The 17,126-nt window shown below is 48.5% G+C and overlaps 1 protein-coding gene across 1 annotated transcript in view; it reads right to left on the bottom strand.

The window, feature by feature from the left end:
* Window positions 1–10,170, bottom strand: part of XG (Xg glycoprotein (Xg blood group)) — a 30,028-nt gene extending 19,858 nt beyond the window's left edge. The window contains exons 1-4 of the mRNA XM_064277981.1: window positions 10,095–10,170; window positions 4,593–4,634; window positions 3,893–3,916; window positions 1,354–1,416 (exon numbers count right to left, since the gene is read on the bottom strand). Of these exons, the coding sequence (XP_064134051.1) occupies window positions 1,354–1,416; window positions 3,893–3,916; window positions 4,593–4,634; window positions 10,095–10,170 (205 nt within the window). The remainder of the gene's footprint in view (window positions 1–1,353; window positions 1,417–3,892; window positions 3,917–4,592; window positions 4,635–10,094) is intronic.
* Window positions 10,171–17,126: the final 6,956 nt, after the last annotated feature.

The following is a 17,126-nucleotide window of genomic DNA, read 5'->3' as shown; positions in this document are numbered from 1 at the left end:
AGGATCCTCTTGTTACCATGAGTCAGGAGACTATAAGCCTGCAGCTGGTCTTCCTCTTTGAGGTGACAAGTCACCCCAGTTTAGAAAATGCTGACTGAGAGGACCCGTTGGATGACTCACTCTGAAGGGAAGTTAGCATTTTAAAGGTTCTGAGAAGTCCTGCAGCACAGAAGCCCATTTGCATTTGTTTGATTTTGTTGCTGTTGTTAGATGATGTCAAGTCCCCCGCCCCTGACCCTATGGGAAGAAGGCAGACTAAAGAGTGATTTAATTGTCTCTTCGCTCACTCACTTAGTCTGAGCTGTTGCTTTACTGGGTTTTAGTCATTCCTCTTAGTGCCTCTGCTACGGGGAGCTGACTTTCTGTCCATCTGGAGGTGGGGTGGTTGGACCCTGACAGTGTTTAAACAGCAGAACAAGCTTCCAGGAGCCTGAGAGCTCCTCAGCTGAGCTGCCTTCACACCACTCTGCCTGGCCAGGTTTTTAGGGCTGTTGAATTGCCAAGGATTTTTTTGGCTTAAACAGAGGCGCCTCGGAAGAAAGGCCTGGCAATCTACTTCTAAAAAATCAGCCACTGAAAACCCCGTGGAGCACAGTTCTACTGTGACACACACGGGGGCGCCTTGAGTCAGAGTCAACTTGACAGCAGCTGGTTTTTTTTTTTTTTTTTAATTTCTTTTTTGTGTTGAATTTTAATTCTTACATGGTAAGTGTAAAAAATCCATGGAGAAAGTCACTAGGAACTTTTAGAAAAACAATGGAGAAATTAAGACAAAATGACATAAAATATACAACATAGTTGGGCTTGCTCGAACGGGAGAGCCAAAGTTATTTAGCACGCTAAAAACAAGTTAGGAAAAGGACTTATTTTCCAGCTTAATCTGTTTTCTGTCACAACAACAGAAAATGTCCTGTGAGTGCAGCATGTTTTTCAGGTGTCAGAACAAAGTGAAAATAAAATTATTTGGCGTCAATTGATCTTCTCACTCCACGCTAGTTAGGAGTGGAATTCAATTCCCTCCAAGGGGGCTATTACTTATTTCAAAAGCTGCCAAGTTAAAATTCCTAGTAAATAAAAGGCGGAGCCCCTGAGTGGTGCAAACAGTTAACACACACTTGGCTGCTAACCACGAGGGTGGAGCTTTGAGTCCACCCAGAGGTGTGCCTCGGAAGAAAGGCCTGGTGATCTCCTTACAAAAAATAAGCCATTGCAAACCCTGTGAAGCACAGTTTTACTCTGACACACATGGACGTGCCACACGTCGGGGTTGACTGATGGCTACTGGTGCTGTATAAATAACAGGCAGTTCCATCCAGTCGGTTTGGGGTGAGTTGGGACACTTAGGATTCTTACTTCCTCCACTGTCCGGGTATCCAGGCTGCGGCTGAGGAGGCGGCTTTGGCTTTGGGTAGATATCTGTGGGGAAAATCACAGTGAGTTTTTAGAACAGAAGAAACACCCTTCGGGTACAATCAATCTGTAAGACTAGAACATGGAAGCGGCTAGAGATTTCGTATTTTGTTCACCCTTGCTGTTCATGGCCTTGTATGTTTAAAAATCACTTACCCACTAGAAGTAAAGTTTCAAAATGTGGAAATTAAAACAAAAACAACAGTAAAAAAAAGGAAAAAACCTTCCGTTTTTGTGCCTAGAAGCTTGACTTCATGACAAGAAGTTGGGGTACAACTGTGCAATTAGCTATGAAAGGTCGTCCAAAGGGGACAGCTTTTTTTTTTTTTTTAATTTTTTATCGTGGTGAAAATACACACCACAAAACGTATGCCAAGTCAACAGTCTCTACATGTACGATCCAGCGACTTCGACTGAATTCAAGTGATGCAGCCATCCTCATTACCCTCGGTGAACTGTTTGCCACAACTTTGCCTAACTCTTGTTAGAATCATGATACCAGACACGCCGTTACCCTTTTCAAAGTCCTTCCATCTATAAACCCACTCACTTTCGACCCTTTTAACCACTACCACCTTAAATTAATCAAGTCAACTTTCCAATTAAAAAAAAAAAAGTAGAGAAAATACCAACCCTTTTAATGGCTAGGAACCCTGGTGGCGCAGTGGTTAAGCGTTTGGCTGCTAACCGAAACGTCAGCGGTTTGAGCCCACCAGCTGCTCCTCGGGAAAAAGATGTGGCAGTCAGCTTCCGTATAGATTTACAGCCTTGGAAACCCTATGGGGCAGCTCTACTCTGTCCTACAGGGTCGCTAGGAGTCAGAATTGATTCGACAGCAGTGGGTTTGGTTTTGGTGTGATTTGAACGACTACCAGCTTCAATTAATAAGGTGAAGGTTTCAATTAAAAAAAAAAAAAGTAGAGAAAATACTCAGATGAGAAAAACCGCATTTTAGTCTATTTGCAAATGGTAACAGCCATGCGCCTGAAGTACCTCTCCCAAATTCGCTTCACGTAAAATTCACCATCTTCACCGTTTTAAAGTGTACAACTCGTTGGTGTCGAGTGCATACTCAAGGTTGTCCAGCCACCACTTCTGTCTGGCTCCAGAAACTTCTCACTACACCGAAAGGAAAGCCCACACCCGTTAGAAGTCCCTCCTGCCAATCGCTAATTCCCTTTCCGAGGCTGTGGATTGGCCTATCCTGGACATCTCACAAGACGGAATCAGGCAATATGTAGCCCTTTGGGTCTGGTTCCTCTCTCAGCGTGATGTTTTCAAGGTCCATCCGCGCTGTGGCACGCATCAGGACTTCATTTCTCTCAATGGCTGAGTAATGCTCCACTGTATAGATGGACCACACCTTGCTTATCCATTCATCTGTTGATGGGCACTTGGGTTGTTTCTTTTTCATGGCTGAGTAATACCCCATGTATGGACGGACCACATCTTGCTTATCCATTCCCCTGTTGACGGGCACTTGGGTTGTCTCTTTTTCATGGCTGAGTAATACTCCACTGAATGGATGGACCACATCTTACTTATCCATTCGTCTGTTGACAGACACTTGGGTTGTTTCTTTTTCATGGCTGAGTAATACTCCACTGTATGGGTGGACCATGTCTTACTTATCCATTCTTCTGTTGACGGGCACTTGGGTTGTTTCTTTTTCATGGCTGAGTAATACTCCACTGTATGGATGGACCACATCTTACTTATCCATTCATCTGTTGATGGGCACTTGGGTTGTTTCTTTTTCATGGCTGAGTAATACTCCACTGTATGGATGGACCATATCTTACTTATCCATTCATCTGTTGACGGGCACTTGGGTTGTTTCTTTTTATGGCTGAGTAATACTCCACCGTATGGGTGGACCGCATCTTACTTATCCATTCATCTGTTGATGGGCACTTGGGTTGTTTCTTTTTCATGGCTGAGTAATACTCCACTATATGGATGGACCACATCTTACTTACCCATTTGTCCGTTGATGGGCACTTGAGTTGTTTCTTTTTCATGGCTGAATAATACTCCAGTGTATAGATGGACCACATCACGTTTATCCATTCATCTGTTGATGGGCACTTGGGTTGTTTCTTTTTCATGGCTGAGTAATATTCCATTGTATGTTTAACTTTTTGAGGGACCGCCAGACGGTTTTCCACAGCGGCTGTAAGATTTTGCATTCCCACCAGCAATGCGTGAGGCTTCCAATTTCCCCACACCCTTGCCAACACTTATTATTGTCTGTTTTTCGGATCACAGCCACCCGAATGGGGGTGAAGTGGTATCTCCCTGTTCTGTTTTCTGTCTCCCTGATGACGAGGGTTGGTTTATTTTTAACAGCAGCCCACTGTTCGTTACTTGCCCATCTTAAATGCCACCCACCACCTGTGAAACATGCTCTCCCTGCCCCCTGGCAGCATCCATTCTGCAGTGCTGCCTCCGCTGGACACAGCCGAGCTAAGCAGTCACTCACCTGAGCTTGGCTTCCTGGTGGGTTCTGTGAACAAAGAGAGAAAACAGATCCAGTGAGCTTTGAGGATGGATCAGTAGTCCAAAGAAATAACTACTACTACCAGAACGAAAAATAAAATCTAAGACGCACAAACAGTTAGGTGATAGGAACACAAATACCATTCTGTATCCAGAAAAATAAAAACGAGCACCCATTATTAGGGCTCAACCCTTCAAACTGGAGCCCCCTGGTCTGTGCTGAAGGGCATTGGTGGTTTGGTGGTAGAAATCCCCCCTTCTGATGCAGGAGACCCAGGTTCGATTCCCGGCCAATGCACCCCGTGGGCAGCCACCACCTGTCTGTCAGTGGAGGCTTGCCTGTTGCTAGGATGCTGAACAGGTTTCAACGGAGCTTCCAGACTAATAAAGACTAGGAAGAAAGGCCTGGCGGCCTACGTCCAAAAAATCAGCCATTGAAAACCCTGTGGAGCACAGTTGTACTCTGACACACATGGAGTCTCCATGAGTTGGAGCTGACTCGAGGATAAATGGTTGGGTAATGCTGTCTACTTTCCTGGTTTATGTGGAGGGAGAAGACATGGATAGCTAAAATGATGAGACAAGTTAATATCCATTGAGCCCTAATGTGGGCCAGGCATCAAATTATGTGCTTCACGTGTGTTATCTTATTTAACCCTCCTCTTCCCGGGACAGTCACTTACCGGGGTCGTCGAGAGCGTCGGCCAAATCGAAGTCTCTTTGGCCTGTTGGAAACACAGAGGCCGTGAGTCACATTGCGACTGGAAGGCCGGGCCGGCTTCCTTTGTCCCTGTTTGCCGGCTGAGACCTCGGTGCAAAGCTTAGCCCCACAGCGAGCTGAGCTGGAGGTACAAAGCCTCCCACGTCAGGGTTTCTGCACCGCCCCTCCCCGTGCCTCAGGCCACAAGACGTCCCACGACACTGCCCTACCTCACAGAGCAGGTACGTGTACCTTCCCAAAGACACATTTAAAGAAAGATTGCAGAGCTGACTTTCACAGAGAAGGAAAGAATGTCCGTCCACAATCTCAGCCACATAAATATGCCTTGGAGAAGGTACAAATTGATTCATCCTGTAAGCTTTGATTAATTACCACTATGCACCAGACGGAGTCCCTGGGTGGTGGAATAAGGCGTTTGGCTGCTATCCCAAAGGTTGGAGGTTTCAGTCCATCCAGGGGCTCCTTGGAAGAAAGGCCTTGGCGGTCTGTTTCCAAAAGGTCACAGTCTTGAAAACCCTGTGGAGCAGTTCCTCATGGGGTGGCCATGAGTCAGAGTTGACTCGATGGCAACTCGCAACAGCAACAACAACGAGCCACACAAGAACAGTGGTGCTGGCAGAGAAAACGAAATATACCGTGGACCACCAGAAGAACGAACAAATCAGCCTTAGAAGAAATACTACCAGAATGCCCCTTGGAGTGAGGACGGAGAGACTTCGTCTCGCTTACTTTGGACATGTCATCAGGAAAGACCAATAACTAGAAAAGGACGTCTTGGTTGGTAAAGCAGAGGGTCAGTGAATACGAGGGAAACCCTCCATGAAATGGATTGACACAGTGGCCCCGACAACGGGCTCAAACATACCACCGAATGGTGAAGGTGGTACCAGGACCGGGCAACGTTTCATTCTGTTGTACGTAGGGTCTCCATGAGTCAGAGCTAACTCGACAGCAACAACAGGTATCAGATACACTGCTGGGTGCTTGTGGGAGGAAGGTGGGTGGGGGAGAGAAAATAAAAGGCACAAAACCTGCCTCCCAGTACTTAAGGTCCGTTAGGGTAGAGAGATCATGAAAACCCCTAAATGTAGGTATGGGGTGCAACTCGGGCCAAAAGGCAGAGGACAAACGTGTTTTGTGAGTAACCCCGGGTGCTTCCTGGAGGAGGTGATAGTGAACTGGCTGGTTTACTCACAAAGGGAGTTCTAACCTCCATTTTTTTTTTTTTGCCAAGGCCTGGCAATCTGCTTCAGAAAAACCAGCCACTGAGAACCCCACAGGGCGCAGTTTTACCCTGATGCAGCTGGGGGTGCCGTGAGTCGGAGACAACTCACCACACCTGGTGTATGAGGGCAGGAGCCTCAGGGCACCTGGCTGATGTTTGGAGGTGAGAACGCAGGTGCAACCCAAACGTGCACAAGCCTGAATCCCCCACAAGGCTTGTCTGGAACATTCTAAACCAGGCCCTCCTGCAGGAGCCCAGGTTCTGGAAAAATCTGTCTGCTTCTGGTTTCTGACTTGCTAAAAATAATATGGGGAAGCGTGCAGAGAGCCTGAGACCATCTTGTTGCTTTTGACTGAGCCGATTCGGAGAAACTTAAATGGCTACAAAGCCAGGTGGGGGAGGGGGGTGTGGGGGTGACTGCTCATGGGTCCCGGGGCTCCTTTTGGGGGGCTGAGAAAGTTCTGGAAGCCGGTAGACGTGGTGGTTGCATGACGGTGTGAATGTACTCGTTGCTGAGAACCCTATGCTTTAAAGTGGCTACAGTGATAAATCTGTTATGCGGATTTTATCTCAATAATAATAATAATAAAACAATTCAGGCCCACAAGGGTGGGGACAGGTTATACCAATTTCCTGTCCTGCCAGTTAGTCATATTTCCCACTTATTGTTGTTTTTTTTCTTTTCCCCTTGCTGCCTCTAAAATTAGAGAACTCAGATCAGAAAACCTCTGAGATCCCAACCCATTTCAATCCCATTTTTTGGTGATGATTTTTTTTTTTCTTAACAGCTTTCTTGATATAATTCACATACCACGTAATTAACCCGTTTAAAGTGTATGAAATTCGGTGACATTTAATAGATTCGCCGTGTTGGATAACCTTCACCCCCCAATTGCGGGCTAAGGGCTGTGGGGACGGTGGTCTTGGGGAACACCTAGCTCAATTGGCATAACATAGTTTATAAAGAAAATGTTCTACGTTCTACTTTGGTGAGTACCGTCTGGGGTCTTAGAAGCCTGTAAGCGGCCACCTAGGATACTCTACTCGTCTCACCGTCTCGGGAGCAAGGAAGAATGGAGAAAACTAAAGACACGAGGGAAAGGTTAGTCCAAAGGACTGATGGAACACAATACTACGGCCTCCACCGGACTGAGTCCAGAACAAGTAGGTGGTGTCCGGCTACCACCTCCAACAGCTCTGACAGGGATCACAATAGAGGGTCCTGGACAGAGCTGGAGAAAAACGTACAGCAAAATTTTAACTCACAAAAAACGACCAGACTTTCTGGCCTGACAGAGACTGGAGAAACCCTGAGAATGTGGCCCCTGGACACCCTTTTAGCTCAGTAACGAGGTCACTCCTGAGGCTCACCCTTCAGCCAAAGATCGGACAGGCCCGTAAAACAAAACGAGACTAAAGGGGCACACCAGCCCTGGGACAAAGACTAGAAGCCAGGAGGGGACAGGAAAGCTGGTAATAGGGAACCCAAGATCAAAAAGGGAGAGTGTTGACATGTCATGGGGTTGGTAACCATTGTCACAGAACACTAAGTGTACTGTTTAATGAGAAGCTCGTTTGTTCTGTAAACCTTCATCTAAAGCACAGTAATAAAAAAGTACGATTTAAAAATAAATAAATGAGAGGTACCAGACCCCAGTAGTGCAAATGGTTAGTGTGCTGAACAGCTGACTGAAAGACTGGCAGTTCGAACCCACCCAGACGTGCCTTGGAAGAAAGGCCTGGCAATTTACCTCCCCAAATCAGCCGATGCAAAACCCTATGGAGCACAATTCTACTCTGACACACAGGGGGTTGCCGGGAATTGGGGTTGACTTGATGGTGACTGGTTTAGTTTGGATTTGGGTTTGCTTACCCCAGAACCCAAGCTTTCCCCCCAATCACGGGCGGAATGTCAGTGGTGGCACCTATCAGAAGCACAAATGGGAGGAGTCAGCAGACAGACACCAAGGATCCCTGGACTCTGTCCACGCACGAGGAGTCCCTGGGTGGTGCAGTGAACATGCTCGGCTGCTCACCGAAAGGTTAGCGGTTCCAGTCCACCCAGAGGCACCTTGGGAGAAAGACCTGGCAGTCTTCTTCTAAAAAATCAGCCACTGAAAACCCTTGGAGCAGTTCTACTCTGATACACACGGGGGTGGCCATGAATCAGAGTGGACTTGATGGCAACTGGCTTGGTTCTTATTTTGGGTGGTGCAAATGATTAAGCACTGAGTTGCTAACCGAAAGATCGGGGGTTCAAGTCCCCCCAGAGGTACCTGAGAAGAAAGGCCTGTTGACCTACTTCTGAAAAATCAGCCCCTGAAAACCCTATGGAGACCCGTTCTCCTCTGACACACCTGGGGGCGCGACGAGTCGATATGGATGGCCCCTCCCAGGTCACTCTCATCACCTTCGCTTTCCAGCTGCTTCCTTCAGCAAGAGGTAGATGCTTTGAGGACTCTGGGGGTGCGGGGCTGACGGTAATGGGGGGCAGAGAAAGTAGAGTTCGGTGGATTTGGGTTTTGTGCTTCAGGCAGGAGAAGTTGCTGGGAGGATATGACTCAGGTGGGTGGGGCAGCGTCAGCCTCTCCCAGGCCTTAGATGTGAACCAGCACCTCCCGCCAGCTTTGGGGTGCCCGGCCTGGGAACTTCGCCCAGGGCGCCTTTCTCCTCTCTGTAGGGGCTGCAACGGACATGCACAGGGGTTCCCAAGTCATTTCAATGGGTGACAAAGCTGGGGGTCACCCTGGCAGGTGCCGACAGTTCGGGAACCCCTATCGTGGCTTTAGTCTTCATTTTAGACCTTTTTTCCACTGAGGACTTGAGGCGAAGGTCCTAGTTACCTAGCGCTGCTGTAACAGAAATACCACAAGGGGGCGGCTTTAAAGAACAGTCATTTGTTTTCCTGCCGTTCCGGAGGCTTGAAGTCTGAATTCAGGGCTCCGGCTCTAGGGGAAGGATCTGTCTGTGGGCTCTAGGGAAAGGTCCTTGTGTCTTTCAGCTTCTGTCCCCCGGTTCCTTGGCGATCTCCACGTGGCGTCTGTCTTCCCCATCTCTGGTTCCTTCTCTCTGTGCCTACTCCTTTTACGTCTCAAAAATGATTGGCTTAAAACACGCCCTATGTGAATATGGCCTCATTAACACAACAAAGAAAACCGGATGCCATCCACGGGTATAATCAAAGCCAAACCAAACCCATCGCCCACGAGTCGATTCCAGCTCATAGCAACCCTATAGGACATACTAGAACTGCCCCATAGGGTTTCCAAGGAGCGCCTGGTGGATTTGAACTGCTGAACTTTTGGTTAAGAGCCGAGCTCTTAACAACTGCATCACCAGCTCCATCCATAGGCATAGGGGTTAGGATTTACAATGCAGGTTTTTGGGGAATGAGATTCAACCCACAACAAGGTAGAATGCCAACAGGAGATCCATTTCTGATTTGTTTTCCTTAGCGAGTCTGACGGCTTTTTTAATTTTTTGTATCCAATTTTCTTTCGTTTATTTATGCTATTGTACTTTAGATGAAGGTTTACAGAACAAACTAGCTTCTCATTAAACAGTTAGTACACATATTGTTTTGTGACATGGGTCCACGACATGTCAACACTCTCCCTTCTCGACCTTGGGGTCCCTATTACCAGCTTTCCTGTCCCCTCCTGCCTTCTAGTCCTTGCCCTTGGGATGGTGTGCCCCTTAAGTCTCTTTTTGTTCCATGGGCTTTTTCAGTCTTTGGCTGAAGGGTGAACCTCAGGAGTGACTTCATTACTGAGCTAAAAGGGTGTCTGGTGGTGATACTCTTGGGGTTCCTCTAGTCTCTGTCAGGTCAGCAAGTCTGGTCTTTTTTTGTGAGTTAGAATTTTGTTCTACATTTTCTCCAGCTCTGTCCAGAACCCTCTATTGTGATCCCTGTCAGAGCCGTCGGTGGTGGTAGCTGGGCACCATCTAGCTGTACTGGGCTCAGTCTGGTGGAGGCCGTGGTAGTTGTGGTCCATTAGTCCTTTGGACTAATCTTTCCCTTGGTGTCTTTGGGTTTCTTCATTGTTCCTTGCTCCCGAAGGGATGAGACCAGTGGAGTATCCTCCTAGATGGCCACTCACAGCGAGTCTGATGGCTTTTAATCAAATCCTTGTGTGCTGGGATCCCTGAACTCCCAAGAACAAAGAAACTGCGAGTGCTCTGTATATTTCTATATCTTTTCTCTTTGTCGTTGGGGTTATCAGGGGAAGGTGGGCTTACACAGGCTCATGGTGACAGGGTGGGGAGTCTTCATGTTATACATCACCAGTTGTGGCCGAGTCAGCCCCCGACTCATGGCGACCCCGTGTGTCTCAGAGTAGAACTGCGCTCCACGGGTTTTCAAAGGCTGATTTTTCTGAAGTAGATCATACGTGGGGTCGCCATGAGTCCCAGCCAAACCCAGGGCAACGAACAACAGCAGCCTGTGGTCAGCTGGGGCAGGTGAAGCCACACTGCCGGTCTTGGATCTAGGTAACCCTTCCTTGCCCTTGAGGCTTTCCCACAAAGACGGCCCTGGGACCCTGCCTCCACGGAGGAGGAATCCAGGGGAAGCAGATGCCACTTTCATCCAGGCAAACGGTCACGCCCCCCGTCTTTGTGACCTGGTTCTGCCATAACAGAAGTGCCGCAGATTGAGGGCTTGTAAAAACAGAGGGATCCCTGGGTGGTACAAAGAGTTAATGGATTCAGCTGCTAACAGAAAGGTCAGGGGTTCGAGTCCACCCAGTGGCTCAGAAGAAAGGGCTGGTGGTGTGGTGGTTAAGAGCTACAGCTGCTAACCAAGAGGTCAGTGGTTCAAATCCACCAGCCGCTCCGTGGAAACCCTATGGGTCAGTTCTGCTCCTCTCTGTAGGGTCGCTATGAGTCCGAATCGACTCACAGGCACACAACAACTACAAATTCTCCATAGTTTAGAAGTTACCATATGTCTAGTGGAGTCACTGGGTGGTACAAATGGTGAACGTACTCTGTTAGTAGCAGAGGGGCGGGAGGTTGTAGTCCAACCAGAGGTACCTCAGAAGAAAGGCCCGGCAATCTACTTCTGAGAAACCAACCACTGAGAACCCATGAGGACACAGTTCACTCTGATGCACGCGGATGAGCACCGTGCAAGGCAGCTTGCTGAGGCTCAGAGAGACGACCTGGAGGGCCGGGAACCGGCCAGAACCAGGTGCAAGGAAAGTGGGTGGGGGGTTGGGGACTCTGTATTTGTGTCCACCTCCCCAGTGACCCCGATGGCCCCAAAGTTTGCCCACTGGCACCCTGGAGGGTCCGTGCTCTGTTTAGGTTATGCCGTATTGCTATAGCAAGGAGCGTTGATAGCTGACAGTGAATCGGCCTTGACTCATGGCGACCCCATGCACAACAGAACGAAGCACTGCCAGTCCTGCACCGTCTTCACCCCGTTGGTACCAGTGATTCCATGCTTGTGGTTATCATATCAATCCATCTCGTGGAGGGTTTCACTCGTTTTCGCAGACCCACTGCTTTGGCAAGCGTGACGTCCTTTTCTAGCCTTTGGTCTTTGTTGTGCATTTTTGGGTACCTTCTAACCCAAGGGGCTCATCTTCCAACACTATTCTGTTAAGATCCATCGGGTTTTCACAGGCTGATTTTCAGACGTAGTTTGCCAGGCCTTTCTTCCTAGTCTCTCTTAGTCTGGAAGCTCTGCTGATATCTGTCCACCATGGTTGACCCTGCTGGTATTTGAAATGCAGTAGTGCCTGTTGTTTTTGTTACTTGCTGTCAAGTTGGCTGTAACTCATGCCAACACAAATATTGCCCGGTCCTCGGTCATCTTTACAATCGTTGGCACGCTACAGTCCATTGTGACCACTGTGTATACTGAGTGCCTTCCAACCCAGAGGGCTCATCTCCCAGCACTGTATCGGACACTGTTCTGTGGTGATCCGCAGGGTTTTCATTGGCTCACTTTCAGAAGTAGATTGCCAGGCCTTTCTTCCTAGTCTCTCTTAGTCTGGAAACTCCGCTGAAATCTGTCCACCACGGTTGACCCTGCCGGTATTTGAAATACCAGTAGCATAGCTTCCAGCATCATAACAAGGATAGCAAACAACAAGAACCAAAACGAGAAGAAAACTTTAAAAAAAAAAATCCCAAAAGGCATTTATTTATCTAATTTTTAAAGGTAAGATTCTTTGGGGCTAAACATACTATTCTGCAGTGCTTTTTTATAAATATAATAATTTATTAATGCTAGATTATAAAGCACAAATAATATTTTTGAAAGGGTGTTTAGCCAGAAAGTATGATAAATCGATTCTTTTTTTTTTTTTTATCATTACTGAACTTTTTTTTTTAATTGTATTGAAATCCAAATAAAGTCTGGTGATTATCTAATAGTATTGAGCCAATGTCAATTTCTTATTAGAGTACAACTGCCCTGTAGGGTTTCCCAGGCTGTAATCTTTTTTTTTTTTTTTTAATTGTACTTTAGATGTGGGTTTACAGAACAAACGTTTCTTATCACACGGTACACGCATTATTGTATGACACTGGTTACCAACCCCACAAGATGTCAACACTCTCCCTTCTCGACCTTGGGCTCCCTATCACCAGCATTCCTGTCCCCTCCTGCCTTCTCGTCCTTGCCTCTGGGCTGCTGTGCCCCTTTAGTCTCATTTTGTTTTATGGGCCTGTCTAATCTTTGGCTGAAGGGTGAACCTCAGGAGTGACTTCCTTACTGAGCTGAAAGGGGTCTGGGTGCCATACTATCAGGTTTTCTCCAGTCTGTGTCAGGCCAGCAAGTCTCGTCTTTCTTTTTAAGTTAGAATTTTGTTCTACATTTCTCTCCAGCTCTGTCCTGGACCCTTTGTTGTGATCCCTGTCTGAGCAGTCAGTGTTGGTATCTGGGCACCATCTAGTCGTACTGGACTTAGTCTGGTGGAGGCCATGGAGGTTGTGATCCATTAGTCCTTTAGACACATTTTTTTTTTTTTAAATCACGAAAATTATTTGCTCGGCAGCTGTCAGTGAAAGCCGTCTGACTCTCTAGCAGGATTTGCTTTGCAGGAGAAGCAAAACCGCTTACATACACCGGCCCTCTGCTCTCAGTCAGTAGAAAACCGGTTGTTGTCACGTCAACAACGACCTCATGTATGTCAGAGTAGAACTGCACGCCATGGGGTTTTCAGTGGCTGATTTTTCAGAAATAGGTCTCCAGGCCTTTCTTCCGAGGCCCCTCTGGGTGAACTCCAACCACCAGCCTTTCAGTTAGCAGCTGGACAGGTCCACTGTTTGCTCCACCCAGGGGCTCCTTTGATCTCCATCATGAAATGGCAATTTCTAGAATTGTGTTGCTACAAAGGCAGCCTTTCAAAGGTGCTGTGGATGGCAGTAAGAAAATCAGAGCAGAAAAAGGTTGCAACGGCACCGGCCTTCGCAGCAGCAGCAAACACAAAGAGCTATTTCTGCAGGTGCTGCTGTGAGGGTCTGGGTGATGCTAAGAGGCAGCGAGATCTCACAGCACACCTCAGAGTCCTCTGCGGTCTCCGTTCCCAGCTAGAAGACAAAGCCCAGGGACACTTGCAACAGCCCTGAAACCCTAGAGCCACCTTGCTTCGGTTTCCAGGTGCAGAACCATAGTGCTGCCAGCTCGGAGCCTGTGTCGCGACCCCAGGCCTGGGGTTTTTGGTTTGTTGGGGATACCTCGTTAAAGAGCAACTGTGAAACCCTGACCAGCAAGTGAGGAAGCTCCCGCATCATTCTATTGTTCCGATTCCACACTGGGAAACCCTGGTGATGCAGTGGTTAAGTGCTACAGCTGTTAAACAAAAGGTCGGCAGTTCAAATCCACCAGGCGCTCCTTGGAAACTCTATGGGGCAGTTCTCCTCTGTCCTGCAGGGTTGCTATGAGTCAGAATTGACTCGACGGCAATGGGTTTTTTTAATTTCACATTGTGCAGCAGGGGTTCAGTGGTAGAATTCTCACCTTCTGTTCCGGAGACCTGGGCTGGATTCCCGGCCAAGGCACCTCATGCGTGGCCACCCGCCGTCTGTCGGTGGAGGCTTGCGTGTTGCTGTGATGCTAAACAGGTTTCATTGGAGCTTCCAGGCTAAGACGGACTAAGAAGAAAGGCCTGGCAATCTACTTCAGAAAAATCAGCCAGTGAAAACCCGATGGAGCACAACAGTCCCATCTGAAGCCGATCCTGGGGATGGTGCAAGGATCAGGCAGAGTTTCATTTCGTTGTGCTTGGGGTTGCCACGAGTCAGACAGACTTGATGGCAGCTAACAACAACAACAACCATAATAATACTGTAAATTATTAGCAATAGAGTGGGAGACCATGGAACTTGGCCCGGACATGCTGGGGACACGTCACTGAACAGGGAACCACCCATAGCAGGGATCTCTGATGCTCACCCCACATGCCGACCAGATGAATGTACACTCAGACAACTCTCTCAAAGGTCAGCCCTGCCCCAGCACTGCGGGGCGTCACCCAGAAACTTCGGTGTTTTATTTTGTTATTGAGGACACACAGCAGAATGTGCACCAAGTCACCAACTTCTATCCCTACAACTCAGGGACACTGATGACATTCTTTGTGTTGTGCAAACATTCTCACCCTCCTTTTCCGAGTTGTTCCTCCCCCACTCACAGAAACTCACTGCCCCCTAAGCTTCCTATCTTATCTTTGCAGCTGCTGTTATCAATTTGACCCCATATAGACAGATCTTAAAAGAGCACAGGGCTCCAGGCAGCCATCCTTTAACTAGTGAAGCTAAACCATTGTTTGGTTTGCAGAAGACTTCAGGGAAGAGTTTTGGTTTAAGGTTTTAAGATTATCTCAGGGCAATAGTTTAGGAGGATCCAGGTGCTTCTTAGAATGTAGGTTTCCTGGCTCTGGAAGCCTCTGGAAGGCTCTGGAAGGCTCTGGAAGGCTCTGGAAGGCTCCGGCTGCTCCCCGGGAATGTGAACCTCGGAGGGCGGAGTCTGGTGGTGCCTTTGAAGTTCCCCAGCACACCCAGGTCTGAAAATCACCCCGGAATTGCCGGACAGGTTCAGCTGCCCCATCATTGGAGGGTTGACAGTGAACAGGTTAAATGACTCATTGGTGGCTCCATTTCCACACCCGTCAATTTGTCAGATCAAAAGATGGTTGGAAGTGACACGATGAGGAGGTGGAATCCAGTGAGGCTCCCGGGAGGCTGGGGCGAGGCCTGCGTGGGGTGGAGTCCCATAGCACCGTGGGCAAGTCTCCAAATGACAACTGCTCACGAGTCAACCCCAAACTGCTGGGGATACAGAAATAAAACAAGTCTTGTAGAAGGTCAGGGTGGAGCGCCTGAGAGATTTTTATTCACGGGGAGGTGTTCAGAAATGTTGTCTATTACTGTTAAGTCTGCTGATTTCATGTTTGTTCCGTTTCTGGTCTGTGCACAGAGAAAGAGCTGAGGGCTCTACACAAACAGACACACATGTCTAGTGCCGTCTCGGCCAAAGCAAAAAGCCAAACCCATTGTCCTCAGCTCCACTCTGACTCATCGCGAGGCCATGTGACAGAGTAGAACTGCCCCACAGGCTTTCCTGGGCTGTAATCCCAAGGAGCGGGTGGTGGTTTCAAACCACCGATCTTTCAGTTAGCAACCGGTTGCTTAATCCTTGCACCGCCGGGGCTCCTGAGGAAGCAAAAGTCAGTTTAGATGAGGGTGGTTGTTCCTGGGTGCTGCCAAGTCGGCCCTGACTCATGCTGACCCCAAGCACAACAGAACAAAACGCTGCCCGGCCCTGTGCCATCCCTGTGGTCATTTGTGGATCCGACCTTTGCAATCCCTGGGGATTTTCATGTCTGATTTTTGGAAGCAGATTGCCAGGCCTTTCTTCCTAGTCTATCTGAGTCTGGAAGTCCTGGTGAAGCCCGTTCAGCGTCACAGCAACGCAAAAACCTCAACTGACAGACGGGTGGTGGCTGGGCATGACGCACCCTGGCTGGGAATCGAACCCAGGTCTCCTGCATGGAAGGTGAGAGTTCTACCACGGAACCACCACTGCCCCCAATACTTTTTATTGCAGCCGTTAAAAATCTGAGTGTTTTCTACCCCACATCGCCAGGTTATTTACACAACTCTCTGCATGCGTTTATACAGAAGCCAATGACCCAGCTTCGGTTTCTCCCACGCCCTGTCTAAACCCTCCCCTCAGTAGGAGGAAGGGCCTGCTTGCCAGAGGGGACCCCTCTGATGTTCCCAGGGCCACGCGTCATCAAAAGGAGGACGTGCTTGGAAGTCATTACAGAAGGAATGAAAGCTGCGTGAGTCATGCTACCTTCTGCAGATGCATGCGTCCTTGTCTGCAGGGGGGTGAAGCCCCTCCCTGGGGCTGCTGTCAGATCGGCTACAGGGCGTGGGGTGGGGTGGGGTACGCTTCATAGAGCATGCTGTCTTGCCTGAGTCCTGCTCTGTGTTTTACCACCCCGAGACCCCGAGCAAACGATCGAACCTCTCGTAGCCTCAGTTTGCCCGTCTACAAAATGGGGTCAACCGTGGCACCCATTCCTTAGGGTAATGACAGTATCAAGTAAGTTAAGAGATGCACGGGCTCTGCCTTTAGGAAGTGCTGCTGTTATTAAATTAAAGCAATTGATTGCTAATCGAAAGGTCGGCAGTTTGAATCCACCTGGCGCTCCTTGGAAACCCTGTGGGGGCAGTTCTACTCTGTCCTATAGGGTCGCTATGAGTCGGAATCGGCTCGATGGCACTGGGAAAAGGAACAGAGGACGTTTCTACCCTGACACTCATAGGGTTGCCATGAGTCGGAATCAACTCGACAGCAACTGTTTTTTTACATTTACTGCTGGGGGTCCCGGGGGTTCAAAGGGTGAACGTGCTCAGCTGGTAACCGAAAGGTTCATGTCCACCCAGAGGCACCTCGGAAGAAAGGCCTGGTGATCTGTTTCCATTGAAAACCGTATGAAGCCCAGTTCTACTCGGACACACATGGGGGCACCATGAGTTGACTCCATGAAGGTAATAACCGTGAGCTAATTCCAGCTCCTTCTCAAATTTCTCCTGAGGGATGTTTGTTAAATGAACAAGCAAGGTTCCCATAGATGTACAATGGGCGGAATGGCTCGCTGAAAGGCTTTGGCATCCAGCCATCCATACCAGAAAACCAAACCCACTGCTGTCAAGTCGATTCTGACCAGGGGCGGATTAACCAGTAAGCAAAGTACATACAGGCTTAATTGTGTTTGCTTACTAATCTGTGGGGCACAATTTCACGTG

Source organism: Loxodonta africana, chromosome X, assembly GCF_030014295.1.
Source record: "Loxodonta africana isolate mLoxAfr1 chromosome X, mLoxAfr1.hap2, whole genome shotgun sequence".
Lineage (NCBI taxonomy): Eukaryota > Metazoa > Chordata > Mammalia > Proboscidea > Elephantidae > Loxodonta > Loxodonta africana.
This window is presented reverse-complemented; position numbering and strand designations above follow the sequence as displayed.